At 46.3% G+C, this 20,315-nt stretch overlaps 1 protein-coding gene across 3 annotated transcripts in view; it reads right to left on the bottom strand.

Moving 5' to 3' along the window:
- The window catches only part of GPSM2 (G protein signaling modulator 2), a 1,691,855-nt gene that overhangs the window by 1,563,539 nt on the left and 108,001 nt on the right, over positions 1–20,315 (bottom strand). For all 3 annotated transcript variants that reach the window (XM_044086064.1, XM_044086062.1, XM_044086063.1), the window contains exon 3: positions 5,412–5,547. In XM_044086064.1, coding sequence (XP_043941999.1) covers positions 5,412–5,547 — 136 coding nt within the window. The remainder of the gene's footprint in view (positions 1–5,411; positions 5,548–20,315) is intronic.

Here is a 20,315-nt window from a genome sequence, read left to right on the forward strand (position 1 = left end):
TAAAAATCAACTACCAATCATTAGCGGACCGGAGTTCCGCTGTGGCGACCCCCTAACCGGGAAAAGCCGAAAGACACAGACAGATAGGAAGGAGTACCAGCAATGGTACTAAGAAATAGCAAAAGGTAAGAGAAGGGCCTACCAAGGTAGGGAAGAAGGAGTAGTACCAACAATGGTACAAAAGAGCTACCAAGGTAGTGGGTAGGGTTTAGTCAGGAAATATGGTGTTTAGGAACAAGAAATAACCTTAGAAGAAAAAAATGGCTAAGTGAAGGTAGTCGATAAAACTACAAAGAACCAAAAAAAAAGCTACACTTAGCTTGAGAGAAGGCTTGGCACGTCTGACGAGGAATGCAGCAAACGAGATCTGAAAAGACTATGAGAGGGGCAATGGGGGTATATCTCAGCTGAGAGTTTCTGGCTGGCCATGTCGGTTCCGAGGACGGAAGCGAAGTCCTATCAGTAAGGAATGAATGAAGATTTACATCAGACGTAAATTTAAACATCAAAAATAGTATCTGAACTATTTTTCCTCAAAAAGAACTTATTTGCCCAGCAATGGAACAGCATCAGGAAAGGAGTTTCTGGCTATGCAGAGTAGATGCCTTGTGGGGGCAGTCAGGAGCCAGTCATCCAAGTATGGGAAAACCTGAATGCCCTGCAGTCACAGGTGGGCCACTATCACCGACAGAACTTTGGTGAACACCCTGGGGGCTGTGGTGAGACCAAAGGGAAGGGCCCTGAATTGGCAATGGATGGCTCCTAGCCGGAAGTGGAGAAACCTCCTGGATCGTCTGTCCATCAAAATGTGGTAGTACGCATCCTTGAGGTCTATAGAGCACATCCAGTCGCCAGTCATTCTCCCGCAGGAGGGGGAGAATGGATTGAAGCGTGACCATCTGGAACTTTTCCTTGGTTACTGACAAGTTCAAGAGGGATAGGTCGAGGATCGGTCTGAAGTCCCCCGTCTTTTTTGGCACCAAGAACCACCTGGAGTAAAAGCCCAATCCGTACTGGTCTGGGGGGGACGTGTTGGATGGCTCTTTTTTCTAACAGCCGCTGGATTTCTACGGCTGCAACCTTCCTCTGCTCGGGTGGGACGTCGGGGAGGTGTCTGGGATTGCAAGGGGAATGAGAGAATGGGATCTGGTAACCTCTGGATATGATGCGAAGCACCCAGCGGTCGGTCGTGATGGACTCCCAAGCTGCTAGGTGCCTCGAAAAATGCCCCCCGACTGCCTCCACAGTGGAGCAGTCGGGTAGCCCATCAGGGCTTTTGCGTGGGCCGGTCAGAGAACGGTTCTCTGGACCCAAAGTTCTTCGGGTCCCCTCTGCCTCTAGGGTGGCGTCCACCCTGTCCTCCTCTGCCGTGGAAGGACTGGAGGTCCGGAGCGAAACGGGACTGTTGCGACTTCCGCAACCACATCTTCTTCTGTCTTTTTTGGTTCTTGGAAAAGGACCTCTGGGGAGCAGAGAAGCGGACTCTGACGGCAGACGTCTTCCCGTCCTTCTCGCTCTGGACCAAGGTATTGCGTACAGTTTTGCCAAAGAGGGCAGAACCATCGAAAGGGGCATTAGTGAAAGACGCCTTAAAGGGTTCCGCGAAATTACAGTGGCGGAGCCAGGCCTGTCGCTTCATAACGCCTGCTCTGCTAGCTCTAGCGGCCCCCTCCATGGTGTGGGACAGTAGCCACATAGAGGTGTTCGAAAAAGACCTAAGAGTGGCCATTCGGGAAGAGTACAATTGTTATCCTCAGCCGACATGGACTCAGTGGACGACGCAGTGTACTCTTTGATAAGGTCTCGCTGCAGTCGTATGACGTGTGCCATCTAGTTCAGTGACCTCACTGGGAAGGTAGCTGAACTAAAAACCCGCTTTCCTAAGCGATCCATCAACCGCGACTCCTTGTCTGGAGGATGGACCGAGGGGCTCTCCTGGGCTAATTCCCTTTTAGTGGCCGCCGCCATCAACATGGCATCTACAGGGGTTCCCTTACTCCAATGTGACCTGTCGGAGGGTGGGCTAAGTATTTTATCAGGTCTTTTTGGGACTGGCTCCACAGTGTCCTGCTCCTTCCATGCCCTGGTAGTGATCAAATCTACCAGGGGGTCGGCCGGAGGGGACACCCAAGAGATAGATGGGCCTGCTTCAAATGCCTTCAGGAACACAGATTCGTCAGAGGTAGGCTTTGGGGCAGACCACCCCCCCTAATCCTGAGGATCTCCATAATGTCTCCAAATGAGACATTCTCGGGGGGTGATCTTGGGGAGCCTTCCCCTTCCTCCAAATCTGTGTCCTCAATCAAGGATACAGGGGAGTCCAAGTGCCTCCTCTTGCACTTGCGAGTAACCTCCTCGGGGGGGGGGGGGCTGTCCGAGGAGACCTCACCAGCAATATCATGTTCCAACGGAATGACCTGGGATGTTGGAGCAGGCTTGTCCCTGGGACTGGGTAACGGAAGTTGGACCCAACTGAGATGGAGTGCAGGGTGGAGCCATAGCCAAGGCCGGGGGTCTGGAATCCCTCGACAGAACCCTCTCCACAACGTCGAATGCCGAAGGAGAGCCTCTCTCTCTGGGATCCGAGAGCAGACCTTCCCTCGGAGCAGACACGGTCAGATCCGAAAGTCCAGTATGCTCTGACCTGGTCAGAGCCAAAGGCCCACTGAAACCCTCGGATCCGAAGCTCAGCTCTCGGCTCAGAGAGTTCAGATCCGAAGAAAATGGGCCCGACAAACTCGAGGGCACTGTCGGCCCCGAAGTACCCGATACTGTCAGCGCCGATGCTACCAGGCTCCGAAGACTACAAACCCGGGAAGTGGGTCGGCGAAGAAGCAATCTGGGCAAAAAATGGGGTCGAGCTCTCCCCCCCCTCCCAGAGGGGGGGGCAGGAGCACTCCCATCTGCAGCTGGGCCTGGAGGAATCTTCTCATCATCCGGTCCAAGTCTGCGTCAGGTTTCGGGTGGATCTGGATGAGGCCACCGAGGCGGGACGGGAGTGCTGCCTCGATGACCTCGACGAGGGCTGGGCCTCCTCCTCCTCCCAGTGAAAAACAAGGAGACCTGGGTGGGGAAGGCTCGGAAGTCCTGGAGGGAGAAGACCGCTTGGCCGGCGGGGCCGATGAGATCTCGGCCCGCCGCTTGTGGTGCTTCTCCCTCCGCTTCTCTTTCCTGGACTCCCTATCCTCCTGGCCCAAAGCGGGAGGTTGAGTCCCGGCCAGGGGAAGGGAGGCAGGAGTGGCAGAAGCCGCAGCCGTGGCAGGAGCCACCGTGGGACCGGAGGACGAAGCAGAATCCGGGGGCAGTAGTCCCGCCAGAATCAGCTTAGCCCTCTGGTCTTTAAGTGCCTTGGGGTTGAACGCCGCACAAATGGAGCAACCTGAAGACAGGTGTCCAACCCCAAGGCACAACACGCACCAAGTGTGGCCATCCGCTGGGAATAGCTTATGGCCACACTAGGTACACTTGGAGAACACTACTTTGGGGCCTCCGACATAACGAAAGAAAACACACATGCTAGGCCCCAACACACAGCACACTCCCTAATGCACTAACGAGGGTGGGGAAGGAAAGCTAAAAGAAGATATAAGAAAATATAAGAAATTTAACAGCTAGGTTTAAATTTTTTAAGAGGGACCTGTAAAACACACACACACACACACACACACACAAAGAAAATAGAGAGAGGAAGGGAAAAACAGTAAATTTTTCTCACAGAAAACCGCTAAGGCCTGGAACTCAGTGATCGAGCTGCCAGATGAAACCGCGGCAAACTAGAGCTGAGGTCAGGTAGGATTGGCAGGGGATTATGGGTAGGGGAGGAGCTTAGAGCTCGGATCTATGCTGTTGGAAACTGCCGGCTCGGATCCGATATGGATCCGAAGACCCATAGGTTGATGCACAAATGAAGTTAACTACTTCAGATCATTAATTCATCTTCATGTGGGGGAAGGGGCATGTCGATGAACCCAGACAGTCATCCATTCTTAACTGCCCTATAAATCCCAGAAGGGATGGACATGCAATGACAATCTATAATAATGGCACTCCCCACTCATGACGCTGGCATCCATTTTTTCCTCTATATGTACACATGCATTCACCAGACACCTATGCTACTCTCCAGCCTACTAAACAGCAGGTTTTCTCCTTTAACAAAAGACACTTTTAAACTCTCACAGCTGATCATTTATTTCTTTCCTAGGTATTCTCATTTACCATCTCCAATGGACTAGCCTTCACCTTCCCAAGGCCAAACCCAGGTTGAACCTAATTCACATCCAGGGCTAATAAACAAACTGAGGATTCTACTGCTGTGTCACATTGTGCCAAGGTTTTTTTTTTTTTAATGTCACAACTTTCCTTGCCCCTTGCCCAAACTTGACAATCCTTGGGGCAAATCTGTAATGGGACTTGCTGGCATATCTGCCCACATCCATTGTGATAAAGCCACTGCTGCTCCCTCCCTTATCTACCATGAGATGGGCCTGTGTGCACTTGCCCCAGGATGAGCATGCTCACCCACCTGTGCCAGTACCTCAGGCATCAAAGCTACTAATGAAATCCAGGTCACCTGGTTCATTATCAGGGCAGTAGAAAGTGGTACTGTGTTGGAAAAAATATATCCTACCCCTAAGATAGGCAAGCATACAACCCTTGGCCAGCCCACCAGCCTCCAACGTTACCAATCAGTCCTGGGTCAATATCATAAGAGGATACCTTGCCCCTCTACCTATGGGCTGGATTTGGAAAACATGATGGGTCTGGGGAAAAGAAGGCATTTCAAAAGGAACAGTAACTACAAAACAGGCTACAAAGTTAAAACTGCATGGGAAAAATAAAGACAAATTACACATCTCTAAGATTTTGAAGAAAAGGCTAGGGAAAGATTGGTAAAGGATAAGAAACTATTTAAGAAAATGTCATCAAACTGAAGAGATGTCCAAGTGATTTTTATGAAGTATAAATGACATAAAAAAAAAAAAAAGTTATATACTTACCATAACTTGGAATCTGATCTATCCAGTGTCATTCACTACGGATGGGTCTTGCATCTGAGCCAGCAACTGAAACGGCAGATCCACAAAACCCCTTGCTACCCACAAAACTCATATCTTATTTGCCTCAACTTTGCTTGGATGTGAATCCTGCAGCTCAAGCTTCCTGTATTAAGATAAGTAAAAATGTTTTCCTTTTTCTCTGGGTTTTTTTCTCTCATGATTAATTATGACATGGACAGCATCAGATCAAAGTTTATACTTTAATATGCCAATGTTTATACTTTAATATGCCAATGTGCACCAGTGTGCTCTAAATATTTCCAAATTAAAAAAAAAAAAAAAAAAAAGGTGCGTGCACACGTGTGTGGGTGTGTTCTTTTGCTGTACACTAACACTGAGGATGACTCTTACCTTATCACCAAGTTCTGCAGAGATATCTAAATGTCTCTGACAACAGGATACAGCTTCATCATACTTCCCCAACACTTTTAAGGTATTCCCAAGATTACCACTAGCTTTAGCTTCACCAATTCGATCACCAATTGTTCTGAAATGTAAACCACAATTTGAATTAAAATTTAAATACTGCATACTTAAAATGTCTAAGCAAACCAAAACAACCCATTATTTTTGTTTTGCCATTTAATTTATTTATTTATTTATTGACACGTGATTACTGGGTAGAAGACCATTTTAAGAGGAGGCGCAGGAAGAAAACTTCCAAATTATTACAAAACATTTAAAAATAAAACAAAAACATCTGCAGTTTAAATAATTATAAGAAATTAGACATAATATAAAAATATTGATTAAGAATTGATACAAGATATACGACAATTTAATATTTAGAGAAATTTTAGACAGTCTACAGAGAAAATAAAGACAAGTTAGTTTAATACAAATAGGAACTGCAATATGAAGTTGGGGAAAACAGGTTTATAGTATACTTAAGAGAGAAAGTCAGGGAAGAGAATTAGCAGTAAGGAAGTAAGTGAAGAAGGGAGAGTAAAGAGGTATAAGGAATGAAAAGGTACCCGTTCACATTTAGGGATATAGTTTATCCTGGTTATGAGCAAGAACAAAGCCAGATTTCAGCTAGGAAGTCCTTCAAAGTAGTTTTAAAAGATGGGAAGTAGGGTTGACGGCAGATGGATGCTGGATAACTTTATAGGTGGCAAGAAGTTGTGTATATGATAGTCGAGGAAGCAGTTCTAACCAATTAAGTCTTTTCAGTGCTATACAGAGGTGGGTTCTGAAAGGGGTATGTACTGCAAATGTAGCAACTTTGTCATAGCACTTAATTTTTGTGGAACCTGGAGGTCAATAAAGATGGGAGCGCCATAAAGAAGTGTGGGAAGGAGAGTAGTGGAAAGCGTAGTTTTAGTTGAATCAGTGAAAAAGTTTTTGGCTCTGCATAGCATCTCTAGTTCTTGATTAGTTTTTATTCCCACCCTCAGGTCAATTTATAACAAGAGCAAACAGTTTACAGCCAGAACAAAAAGATGCAAGTAAAACAAGTTCTCTGACATTTCCTGACAATAAAGGACATGTTATATATTATATATACATATTATACTAACAGTATTATATATACATTACACTAACTAGATCCTCTTATTCATGTGAGAATCACACAGTGCAATAGGAACTTGTGCACTAAGAAATCAGTCAGCTGCTGAAAATTACAGATTAAGACAAGCTGTATTAATATGTAGTAGAATAACCTGTGCCTCTATCAAGTAGAGCCACTGGAGTGATTCCTGGGGTGAACTTTCTATTTCCCATCCACTCAAGATTTCGCTTGAGGACTAGGGAGGTGCTCTGCTTGACATGTATGGAAAGTCTATTAGAAAGCATGGGTAGTGTCTCTGGGTTATGAACCTGTCCCTCCAGCATGTTCTATTGATTGTGGTAATGAGAATGAGGTCTCTGGAGTGTGTGGTGCGGTGGGATTGGGATTTCTTCAGATGTAGCATTTCTAACAGAGCTGGGTCAGACATGGCTTTGTAAGTCAAGCAGAGATCAACTCTTAGCAGACGATATGAGACAGAGAATAGCTGGAGTTTTTTTGAGTCTGTCCATGTAGGGCATGTGTTTAAGGCCTAGGATGCTCTTTGTGAGGTACTTTTGTGGCCTCTCCAACTGTTGCAGGTGTCTAGTGAGGTACATGCCAAGAGGGGCATTATACTCTAGGACTGATCTAATGAGGGAAGAGTAGAGAGAAACTATGACCTCTTTCTTTCTGGATACAAAACCCTTGGTAATGAGATGTGCCACATAGAATGACTTTCTGACCACAGTGGCAATGTGATGGTCGAAGGAGAGGTTGCTGTCAACCTGTGTCCCAAGATCTCGTAGAACGTCTTCAGTGTTCGGAGGGCTCCCATCGATGTGGTAATTAGTGGGAACTGAGTTTTTCTCAAAGGGGATGAGGACATTTTTTGGCATTAAGCTTAAAGCAATGGTTTCGACACCAGTCATTGGTCTCAGTGAGGCCTTTCAGTAGGAAGCCTGCATCACATGGGGAGTTAATAACGGCTCCCAGCTTGCAGTAGTCTGCGAATTTGGTCAGCCAGAGCTCCTCCGTGTTGGCCTGGACTTGTGAGAAGTAGATGCCAAACAGGAGAGGACCCAGGACCGATCCCTATGGGACTTCACTCATGAGTGGTTGGCAGTCTGACTTGGAGTCCGCTACTTTCACACTGTGGGTTCAATCTGTGAGTCAGTTTGCAACCCAATGCCTAGTTTGTTGAGTTTATCAATAATTCCTGAGTAAGGAATGGTATCAAAGGCCTTGGCCAGATCAAAGTAGGCTGTACAAACTGCCTTGCCTTCATCCAGCTCTTTGGTGACGGACTCAAAGAAGTCAACCAGGTTGAGCAGGCATGATCTACCTTTCAAAAAAACCAAACTGAGTGGGATCTAGAGTTTGGAGATTCCCTATATCCTTGTTAATTAGGTCCATGATGATGCGCTCCATAGCCTTACATATCAGACTCGTCAGGCTAATGGGCGATAATTTCCAGGGTCTGTAGTCGCTCCTCCTTTATGGAGAGGGATAACTGTAGCAGTGCGCCATTTGGTATGGACAAAGCCTAAGGTGACGCTGTGAGTGAACAGAGCACACAGATGTGGTGCCAGTTCACTTTGTAATTCATGTAGAAAACATCCAGGGATATTGTTGGGTCCCATGAAAGCTGCATTCTTGGCCTTGGACAATGCAGCATTAACCTGTGCTGCAGTAATGTAGGGTGTCTGGCGGTCTTCCGGTATTGAGAATGGTCCACGGGGGGGGGGGGGATAAGGTTGGCACTGAATCTGTCGGGCCAGTATGTTAGCAATATCTGTTGGCTCAGTATAAGTACCACCATTGTGCAGTAACTCAGAGCAAATCTGGAAATTGCCATGGAGATCATTGATATAACTACAGAAGGCTTTGAGGTTGTTTTTAGTGTCTGCCGCAATTCTGCCTTTATAGCTGGCTTTGGAAGTTCTGATGAGGGATCTCAACTTTTTGATGAGGCTAATAAGGGAATTTTTCCAGTCTTGGGACTTCACCTTTTTCTGCAACGGTTTCTTCCTTCTGTTGTAGAGTTTATTAATGGCAGGTTAACACCAGAATGGCTTCCTTTTTTTTTTTTGGGGGGGGGGGGGGTGTCTTGGTTCTGTTGGGTATGGCTAGTTCCATGCATTTATGTACGTGTTTGTACAATGCATTGGTGTAGGATTCAGCAGTCATGCATCTATTTTCCATTGACATGGGTGTTGTGAAGTTAGCCACCTCTGTTTTTAGGAGCCAAGAGTCAGCTTTGGAGAAGTTTTTCATGGTGGATACCTTTTGCGGGGAGTGTGGGTGAGATGTGGATTTCCATGGTGATTAATTTGTGGTCGGATCTAATCAGGGAGGAAATGACTACTGGTGTAGAGCAACGGTTGTCCATGTTAGTAATAACCAGGTCAAGGATGTTGCTTCCTCTAGTGGGGGTAAGAATGAGCTGGTCCAGGGCATTGGAAATGATGAAGTCCAGGAAGCATTGGGCTAGAACTTTGGTGTAGGATTTATGTTCCCAGCTGATGAAGGAGTAGTTGAAATAGTCTAGTATGAGAGTGTTGGGTTGGATCTTAAGTTTCCAGGGTGCTTAGGAACGTGGAGTGAGTCTTGGGACATGGTTGGGGACCTACAGCAGGCTACAACCTGAATTGCCATCTTACCCAATGTTAGTTGTACCTGGAATATATCAGATGCATTATGCTGGGCTACTAGTCTGAAAGTGTGCATATCCTTTATAAATATGGAGACACCACAGCCTTTGGAACTTCGGTCCATGTTCTACAGCTGAAAGGTGTGGAATGAGTTATAGCCTTGTAGCGCAGGGGAGGCTCTCCTGCTTTAAACCAGGTCTCCTTTACAGCACAAATGTCGATGCTCTCCATTTTGAGGAGTGCTTCGAGCAAGTGCATCTTGAGATTTAGACGTCTAGCATTGAGCAGCATGACCCTCACATTGCATTTATTTACAGCTGTTATGGTGGTAATTTGGTCTTTGGAACACCACCTAAAAAGTGCACTATAGGGGTGGCAAGAGCCTTAGCCAGTACCCAGAAACCCAGGGTTGACAGGTCCAGGCCATCTTTGGCACAGCATCGAGGTTGGTCAATCATGTCATCCCAAGCAGACAGATACCTGACCTTCTCAGAATGACACCAGAAATGTAGCCAATTGTTGAAGTCAGTCATTTTCTGTTTGTACTGTGGTATCATTCTGGGTGATGGTAGGATGCTGCTCAGGTCTAGGGTCATACCTGCCTGGGCTACATAATCTGAGAACTCCTCCATACCTCTTCTCATGTAGTCCAGAGAGGTGAGTCTCAGGTCATTCACACCCACATGGTCAATGACAGAGTCATACTTGTACTTGTTGTGGAGTGACCTTAGTGCATGTGTTATGTGTTGGATTCTGACACCTGACAGACAGCTGACATTTACCTTCTCCTTATTCAACCTAGAGAGTGGGACATCAGTGTGCCTCACTATTGTCACCTATGATTACTGTATTGGGCAAGGTGTTTTGCCTTAGGGGCTTAGGTTGAGGGGACACAGTGTAGGTGAGCTGTGTGTCTTTTGGTTTGTGCTGAGTTGTGGTGGTCGAGTGCGTTTCTGCCTTGGAGATCTCTGCTGTTTGGGTTCATTTCTACTGAGAGCCTCCGCGAAGGTGGGTGTGTGGTTTGTGTTTTTATGTGATGGCTGTGATGGTGGGTGTTCTGGAGGGCTGTGTGTTCCATGAGGTGTGGTGCAAGTGTTGACGACCTCCTCTTGACCAGCTATTCCGATCTTGGCTGTAGAGTACATGGTTTCCAATTTGGAAATAAAGGTGCATCTCTCACAGGTCTGACTGTTGGGAGGTAAGAGGACAGGGTTGTCTGTGTACATGAGGCAGTTGCTACACTGCTCCGAATGCCAAAGTTCACCAACTTAATAAAAGAAAGCACAGAAAACTGAACTTTAGACATGCCAGGAGGATAGTCATCATTACTAAGTACTGGAGCCGTTTCCTTATAGGACGTCTAGTGCTGATAGCACGTGTCTGCTACAATAATTGTTGCAAAAAGCCTGATGAAGTGCTGGTGAATAAGCTAATTAAAGTGCAAGACAGAAGAGAAAGTTGAAAGGGATAGAAAAAAATGCCTAAATGACAAATAAAATACTATTTCAGAGCCAGAAACCACTCCTCTTGTAGTAGATAGGCTACCTAGTGCTTACCACTCCCATTGATAAGCTGGAAGGCTTCCCACTAACACAGAAGGCTCTGGGGAACTCAGAAACTTACAAAACAGTCCTGGGTACTGCAAATCTGTACCTGGACTACTCTAGCAACAGGAAAGACGGAAAACAAGCCCAGAACTTTTTTTTCCAGAAAATAATAGTTAACTTAAAAGAATGGCACTTGTAGTATGAAAAAATACAGTTAAACAGCAACAAAATGCAGTAAAATGCAGTTAAACAGTAATGAAATGCTGCAGTAGACAGCAATGAAATATACTTAATCAGCAGGTTGCTTTGAAACAACAGCTCACAAATCACAGTAACAGACAGCACTAATAAAGCAGCGCTTCAGTAGAATACTGTTAATTTAGTAAGGCTAACAGCAAGCAGTAATAAATATGGCAAACAGCAAAATGAAGTAGAAAGAGGAAAGTACGGTTGTGTACACTTACCATAAATGTAGATGCTAGAGTGTATTCACTGTTGCAGTCATTACATTCGGGTAATCTGCTGGCAGGTTGACCTCAGTCAGCCTGAATAACAAAGTCTTGGGTCTTGCGTCGGTTGCTGTCTCCTCTTCCATGACGTCAGGGGTATAAAATATGCAGCGGACGCCATTTTAATCAGTTTTTCTTGCCCCTGATGTCAGGTGCCCTCCAAATGGGGAGTATATATATATATATATATATATATATATATATATATATATATATATATATAAATAAACAGCAAATATATAAATGCACCTTAGAAACATAAAATTTCAAGTAAAAGCAAATACACCACAAAGGCTTTTGGGTATAGTGAAGGAAAAAAAAGGTATACAATGGGGGATGGCGGGTGAGTAACTTTGACTGCAACAGTGAATACACTAGAACATCTACATTTATGGTAAGTGTACACAATTGTACTATGTTCGCCATCTTTCACTGTTGCAGTCATTACATTTGGGTACAATCCCAAAGCTATGGATGGGAGGATTGAACTAAACAGCATTAGGAGCAGCTATAAGGCCCTGCAGGACTGCAGTGGCAAAGCCTGCCCTGGATTTAGAGAAGACAGGTAAATTATAATGCTTTGTGAACGTATGAACAGAGCTCCAAGTAGCAGCTTCTAGAATGTCTCTGGCTGGGACCCCTCTGAGAAAAGCTGTAAAGTAGAGGCAGCCCTGGTGGAATGGGATCAGATTCCCTTGGGCACAGGTTTACCATGGTGCAAATAGCAGAAACAAATGCAGTGGCTTATCCATTTAGAAATAGTCTGCTTTGATATAGCCTTCCCCTCTGATCCTGCAACAAATGCTACCAGTAGTTGCTCAGACTTTCTTAGAGATTTTGTCCTGTTGAAGTGGAATCTTAGTTGTCTGTGTACATCCAATGAATGCAGAATCCATTCCCCCTTGTTTTGCGGACTTGGGAAAAATGTTGGCAGGTGAAAGGTCTGGTAAAGAGAACACTGGATACCACCTTAGGCATAAAAGAAGGATTGGTCCTGAGGGCCACCTTGTCCGGGAAAAATATGATGAAAGGCTCCACTGCCATGAGAGCCTGTAGTTCTGAGTCCCTTATTACTGAAGTGACTGCCAAAAGAAAAGCTGTCTTCCAAGATAGAAATTTTATATCCGCAGTAGCTGCTGGTTCAAAAGGAGGCAGGGTGAGTTTTTCCAGCACAAAATTGAGGTCCCATGCAGGCATTAGTGCTCTCCTGGGAGGCCTTAAGTTTCTGGCCCCTCTGAGATACTGTTTAAGCAGTGGATGAGAAAAGAGGGGAGGCTCTGTGTTGTAATGAGCCGAGATGGCAGAGGCATGGACTTTTATTGAAGAAAAAGATAAGCCCTTGTCAAGCATCTCAGTTAAGTATTGTAAACTTTGAGGAATATTGGGCTTTGCTGTGTCGATTCCTTGTGCTTGGTTCCAAGCACAGAATCTCTTCCATTTATCAGCATAAGATTTTCTAGTACTAGGTCTTCAGGCTTCCAAAATGACATCCATCACAGATTTACTGAGAGATGTGGTTTGAATAATTAGGTGATTAGCTATGCTGCAAGATCAAGAGTTTGGAGCTGTGTGTGCAGAATTTGATAGTTCTGCTGAGACAGTAGATGAGGTGTTTGAGGCAAGTACTACGGAGGAAGGTGCGACATATTCCTTACAAGCAGGTACCAGTGCTGGCGAGGCCAGTCAGAAACAATTAGGATCATTTTTGGTTTTTCTGTCTTTTAGCAAGACTTTGGAGAGTAGAGGCAGAGGGGGAAAGAAAAAGACACCGTTTTTTCCAGCTGAAGGATAGAGAATCCACTTTCCATGCTTTTTTGTGATGAGTTCTTGTGCAGAATTTGTCCAACTGATAGTTCTGGGGAGAGGCAAATAGATCTATGTCTGGGCTCCCCCATTTCTGTGTTAACATGCTGAAGAATTGTGGATCCAGTTTCCATTCGTGCGGGTCCATAAGATTTCTTCTTAGGTCGTCTGCCAGAGTATTTTGCTTTCCTGGCAGGAATCGAGCTTGAAGATGTATTCAGTTAAGTCAAGGCTGTGTTCCACAAGGTCATGGCTAGTCTGCAAAAGGGATAGGAATGTGTACACCCCTGCTTGTTTATGTACCACACAACTGTGGTGTTGTCCGTCTTTAAAAGTACTTGTCCTGGATGAAGTAAGTCCTTGAAGGCTGTCAGAGCATTCTGAAAAGCAAGCATTTGTTTCTGGTTGATATGCAGATGCATTTGGTTTGGGCACCATTTGCCCTGAATGCATCTCCCTGCCAGGTGGGCCCCCCCCCAAAGCATAGTCTGCTGTGCCTGTAGTTAGGGTTTGGGTGGCAGGGGGTAGAGTGAATGGCAGTCCCTTGTTTTGGTGACATGTCTCTGGCCACCAAAGAAACTCCTGTTGTAGGCAGGGAATAAGAGGAATCATTGTTTCCAGGCTGTGACAATGTTGACTCCATAAACTTTTTAGGTACCACTGAAGTTTCCTCATATGCAGTCTCACACAGAATTAGTAGAATGCAGGATGCCATGAACCCCAAAGCCTGCAGAATCTGTCTTGCAGATAACTGGGTTTTTGTTGCCATTTGTTTGAAGTATGTTGTCAATTGCCTTTGTTTGTCTGGTGTGAGGTAAGCCATCTGGGCAGTCTTATTCAAGCTTGTACCCAGGAATGTAATTTGAGAGGGTACCAGTTGTGATTTCTTTTCATTTATGGTGTACCCTAGGTATGCTAGAAGCCTTTTTACAAACGCCAGATGATGAAGAAGTGTGTCCTTTGTCCTCTGCTTGAATGAGACAATCGTCCAGATAAGGATAAATTTGAATGTTTCTTTGTCTGCAGAATGCAATTACTGGTGCCAGGCACTTTGTAAAGACCCTGGGCGCAGTAGATAAGCCAAAAGGTAGCGCAGAGAATTGGTAATGCAAAAAACCTGCTTTGAAGTGCAGATACCTTCTGCATGATTCCCTTATTGGGATATGCAGGTATGCCTCTTAAGTCTAGAATTACTAACCAAGCATTCTTACCTAGCATAGGCAGTAGCTGTTGTAAAGTCAGCACTTTGAATTTTGGAATGTCCAGGAACATGTTCAGAATCAATAAGTCTAGTACTGGATGAATGAATTGTCTTTTCTGGGTACCAGGAAAAGTCTTGAATAAAATCCTTGTCCTTTTTCCTTTTCTGGTATCGGTTGAATAGCCCCCATATCCATGAGGGACATGACTTGTTTCTATGCCTCTGCCCACTGGTTTTGTGGCAGATCTGGCCATCCGTTTGGAATTGGCTAAGTATGGAAATGAAATCTGTACATGTTTAATACCCACTTGTCCTGGGTAATTAACTGCCAATTTTGAGCATGAAGTGCTAGTTTTCCCCCCATGGGGGCTGCCAAAAAATAAGTACTTGGAGATGATAGAGGAAAGTCATTGAGACTGCTTACTGTACGGTTGTGCTTTTTCTCCAGATTTGGAGGTGGAGGCACCCCACTGCTTTGACCTGTAAGAACCCTGTGATTGATATCTGGAGCCTTTTGAGCGCCTGGGTTTGCCCTGAGTGGCTCTGTTGGACACAGGAAAGGACCAATTATTAGTAGGCCAGTGCCTAGTGAACCTGGGTGGCTGCACTTGCAAGAAATATTTTATAGTTTGCATAGATTTAGCTTTGTCTTCCATTTTCTTTAAAACCTCTTCTGCCTTATTACCAGAGTATCATGCTGCAAAGGGGCATCCAACAATTTAGCTTTAACATGATCAGGCAGATTTTGCTCCTTGAGCCAGGCATGCCTTCTAATCACAGATCCAGTGACGGCGGCCCTACAAGAGGCCTCCAAAGAATCAAAACCACATTGCAAAGTATGTTTTCCAACCTGTTCTGCTGAATGCAATAAATCATGTAACTCTATTTTCCACACAATCATAAATCAACATCATTTTCTGTTTCAGTAATCCCATAACATGCTGTTGATATTTAAGCATATGAAACTGGCAGTTTAAAGCCCTGCTTGCCAAGGTTTAAGACGTATAAAAAGAAGTTATGTACTCACCATAATGTTCCATCTGAGTAGGTACTTAATTTGTCTGCAACCTATGGGTATCTGATCCGAGCCGGCAGCTTCACAAGCTAAAATATCCGAGCTCCTAGCTCCTCCCCCTACCCATAATCCCCTGCTGCCTACCGTCTTACCTCGGATCGAGTTTGCTCAGACCTAAACATTTCACACCCTCGACAGAGGATCAAGCCCTGCTTCATCTCATGAAAAGGACATTTTACAGTTGGCCAGTTATCCCGATATGGTTAGGGGGTATGGAGGGGGGGGGGGTTGGTTGCAGACAAATGAAGTACCTACTCAGATGGAACGTTATGGTGAGTACATAACTTCTTTATCTGAAGTAGTTACTTCATTTGTTCTGCAACCTGTGGGACAGAGTCCCCAACTACCTATAGAAAGTAACCATGGGTGGCCTTACGGAAGGATATTCCGAAGCACCGCGGAGCCAAAGGAAGCCCTACTCCTCGAAATCATATCCAATTTATAATGGGAGATGAACGTATAAGAAGTGGACCAAGTAGCTGCTGAACATATGTCATCCAGAGGAACCCTGGACCAGAAGGCTGCTGATGTAGCAATGGATCGGGTTGAATGAGCGTGAATTCCCATAGGAACTGGTTTACCTGAGGACGTATACCCATGGATTAGGCACTGGGAAATCCAATTTGCCAGAGTTACTTTAGAAATTGCCTTCCCCATAGCTGATTTGGCAAAGGACACAAACAACTGATCAGACTTGCGAAAATCCTTAGTCCTGTGCAGGTAGAAATGTAATTGCCTGTGTACGTCCAGTTTGTGCAATGTGTACTCCCCTTTGTTCTGAAAATTTGGAAAAAATACTGGTAAATTGATTGATTGGTTAATATTTGACTGAAGCCACCTTCGGTAGGAAAGACGGGTTAGTCCTGAGAGACACTCTATCCTTGTGAAAAATGAGGTAGGGGGGTTTCATGCACAAGGCTTGGAGTTCCGAAACCCTCCTGGCTGACGTAATCGCCACTAAAAAGGCTGTTTTCCAAGACAAGAATTTCAATGGAACCGAAGAGGCAGGCTCGAAGGGTGGACTTGTCAAAGCTTGTAATACTAAAGTTAAGTCCCATGGGGGAAACGACAGATTTCACCGGTGGTTTAAAAACAAAAATGCCCCTCAAGAAGGTTTTGCATATCTTTGAAGATGCTACTGATCCCAGTCCATCCCCCACATGAAAGTGGGAAATGGCTGCTAACTGCACCTTAACTGTGGAAGCACTCGTTCCCTTTTGAAAGATTAGTGACAAAAAATCCAGAATCGTTGGAATAGGGACTGTAAATGGATCCAGGCCTTTGCTTTCGGCCCAGATGGAAAAGCGTTTCCATTTACTATTGTAAATTTTTCTGGTAGCAGGTTTATGGGCCGCCAACAGAATGGCCTTCACTGGTGATGAGATACCGGGAGTTCTAGCCATCAGAGGAACTGGATCAATCAAGCAGTCAGCTTGAGGTTTAGCAGGTTCGGGGTTTGGCATCCCACAGGATGCGAGTTCATATCTGGAATGGGATCCAGAATCCATGGAGGAACAACACTGTGAGACCGCAGGCAAGGGAACCAGATCTGACGAGGCCAGAATGGGGCTATGAGGATCACTCTGCTCCCCAACCGACGTGCTTTCTGAATGAACTTCGTCATAAGTGGGAGAGGGGGGGGGTAAGCATAAAGGAGACCGGGTGGCCAAGCATGTACCACAGCGTCTCTTGGGGTCTCCCCTGAAGGGGGAAGTATTGCAAAGTACTCGCTGCACTTTGTGTTTGATGAAGAGGCGAAAAGATCGCAGCGAGGCCAACCCCATGCGCGGAAGATCTGTTTCGCAATTGAAGGATTGAAAGACCACTCGTACGGGGTGAGAATCACCCGACTCAGTTTGTCCGCCAATATGTTGGACCGACCTGGAATGTGCGCTGCTATCAGAAAGCGGTTGGTGGATATCGCCCACTCCCACACTCTCATAGCTTCTCGGAAAAGGGGATAAGACCTGGTTCCGCCCTGTTTGTTTATGTACCAGACTACCACCATGTTGTCTGTCTGGATCGCAATAGTCCCTAGAGGGCGAAGGTCGTGGAGGGCTTGCAATGCCAAAAGCACCGCCCTCATCTCTAGGACATTGATATGTAAAGCGGTCTCTATGGGGGTCCACGTGCCTTGGACGGTTCTGCCCATACAATGCCCCCCCACCCGAGGCGAGAAGCATCCGTGGTCAACATGGATTGGGGTGGGGGAATCACAAAAGGTCTCCCTGCTTGCAGCTCCGGTGAGCAAAGCCACCAAAGGAGGGAGTCCCTGCAAATTCTGCTCAGTGAAATCGGGGAGTTCAGCGGGTGAAACACTAACGACCATTGAACTTGAAGAGTCCACTGTAAGATCCTCATCCGGAGGTGTGCATGAAGAGAGAGAGACCGATGGCTGCTGCCATCGACTCCAGTGCCCTCAGGACTAACTCCGCCGCAGTAGCTGGGCTTCGAAGAAGGGCTAAGACCTGATGCGATAAGCTAGTCAATCTGTCCGGAGTTAGCAGGGTTCGACAGATGTGTGTGTCCAACTAGGCCCCTATAAACTCCAAGACCTGTACTGGATGAAGGGAGGACTTTTGAAGGTTCAATGATATGCCCAATCTCTGGGCGAGAGTTAGAGTGTAATCCCTTGCAACGCAGAGTTGATGCCTGTTGGGGGCGATGAGGAGCCAGTCGTTCAGGTATGGAAAGACCTGAATTCCCTGGAGTCTCAGGTGGGCTGCGACCACTGCCATGACCTTGGTGAACACCCTGGGGGCTGAGGTGAGGTCAAACGGGAGATCCCTGAATTGATAATGACCATCTCCTAGCCGGAAGCGGAGAAATCTCCTGGATTGTCTGTCCATCAGAATGTGGTAGTACACATCCTGGAGATCTATGGAGCACATCCAGTCTTTCTCCCGAAGGGGGAGAATAGACTGAAGAGTGACCATCCGGAACTTTTCCTTGGGGACCTACAGGTTCAGAGCTGAGAGATCTAGAATCGGTCTGAAGTCCCCCGACTTCTTTGGCACTAAAAAGAACCTGTAGTAGTAGCCCAATCCGGACTGGTCTGGGGGGGGATGGGCTGGATGGCTCTTTTTTCTAGCAGCTTTGACACTTCTAAGGCTTCTGCCTCCCTTTGATCGGGTGGGACATTGGGGAGGCGTCTGACTTTGGGGGGGTAGGTGTATGAAAGGAATGGAGTAACCTCTGGATATGATTCGGAGCACCCATCGATCTGTCGTGATGGACTCCCAATTTGACAGACACTCAGATAAACGCCCCCCAGACTGCCTCCAGAGAGGGACAGACGGGTAAGCCCTCAGGGCTGTTGCGCGGGCCTGTCCGAGAAAGGTTTCCTAGACCCGAAGTTAAGCAGCCCCCCTCTGCCTCTGGGCCGGCGTCCACCTTGTCCTCCTCTGCCTCTAGAGGACGAGGGGTCCAAAGCCGGATGGGACTGCTGAGACTTGCGGAACCACAACTTGTTTTGTCCCCTCTGATTCCTAGAAAAGGATCGTTGGGGATTCGAGAAGCGGACCCCGACGGCAGACAGCGTCTTCCCATCCTTCTTGCTTTGGACCAGCGTCTCGGGTACGGTCTTGCCAAAAAGCGAAGATCCAAAGGGCGCATTCGCGAAGGACGCCTTGAAGGGATCTGCGAAATCGCAAAGGTGGAGCTGATCACCACCAACATGGGGACTCTATGCTCCAGACCAGAAGTGTATCCCTCACTGGTAAGCTCAGTCCATAAACTAATCTCACTAGATATTCACATCCCGACCCCAGCCCCTGCCCAGAAAACCACAGTGAAAAACTTCTCTAAAGCAAATTTCACACTCCTCAAAACCGAGGTGGAGTCCTTCAAAGCCCCCGGGCCTGTGGAAAATATGGCCCAGACTGCAGAATCCTTTATAAACCCATTCTATGAACACCTTCAAGAATGCATGGATCATACAATCCCAAATAAAACCAAGACCCAATCCTCCAAAGTTAGGCATCCTGTCTGGTGGACCCCAGCCATAAACAAACTATACAATAGAAGGAGGAAGCTACTACATGATAAAGCAAAATCCCAAAAAGGGAAGGCATCTCTGATCAGTATTAGCAAAAAACTACGGGCACTCATAAAATCGTCTAAGGCCAGCTTCGAGAGAAAAATTGCACAGGACACTAAGGACAATCACAAGGCCTTCTTTAGTTATGTTAGGAACCTGGGTGGGAATTCCCAGATATGCTCAGAATTAGTCCAAAATGACAAAAAATACACTGAACCCACAGACATTGCCAACATCCTAGCCAACAGGTTCAGCGCAAACTCCCCGCCCCTCCCCACCAAAAGGGCAAATATCTATCCCAGCAGAGTGCTGCCCCCCTGACATCTCAGATGCTCAGGTAACAGCCACCCTCTCCAAAGCAAAAAACACAGCATCAATGGGACTAGATGGTGTCCCGGGCTGCGTCCTACATGAACTCCAAGAAGAACTAAACCCAAACATAAAACTACTGTTCAATCTCAGCCTTACTACAGGATATGTACCCAAAGAGTGGCATACAGCAACAGTGGTCTCTCTCCACAAAGGTAGTGCCTCAATGGATCCTGGAAACTATTGCCCCATAAGCTTGACTAGCTTGGTCTGCAAAGCTATGGAAAAGATCATCAAGGACCTCATAAATAAAGATATTGGGGACTTACAGACACTGGATCCTACCCAGTTTGGCTTTGTTAAGGCAAGATCCTGCTTCTTAAACCTGGTTGATTTCTTTGAAACAGGTCACCAAGGCCACTGACGAGGGGAAGGTGGTCCACACAGCCTATCTGGACCTTGCAAAAGCCTTCGATACAATACCCCACTCGGGCATTACAGATAAGCTAATCAGCTTAAATATAAACCCCTATGACACTAGATGGGTTGCAAACCGGCTCAAGGACAGAACCCACATGGTTAGAATTGCTGGAGCCATGTCAGACTCCAAAACAGTTACAAGTGGCGTC

Source organism: Protopterus annectens, chromosome 10.part0 (genome assembly GCF_019279795.1).
Source record: "Protopterus annectens isolate FY-2018-M chromosome 10.part0, PAN1.0, whole genome shotgun sequence".
NCBI classification, from domain to species: Eukaryota; Metazoa; Chordata; order Ceratodontiformes; family Protopteridae; genus Protopterus; species Protopterus annectens.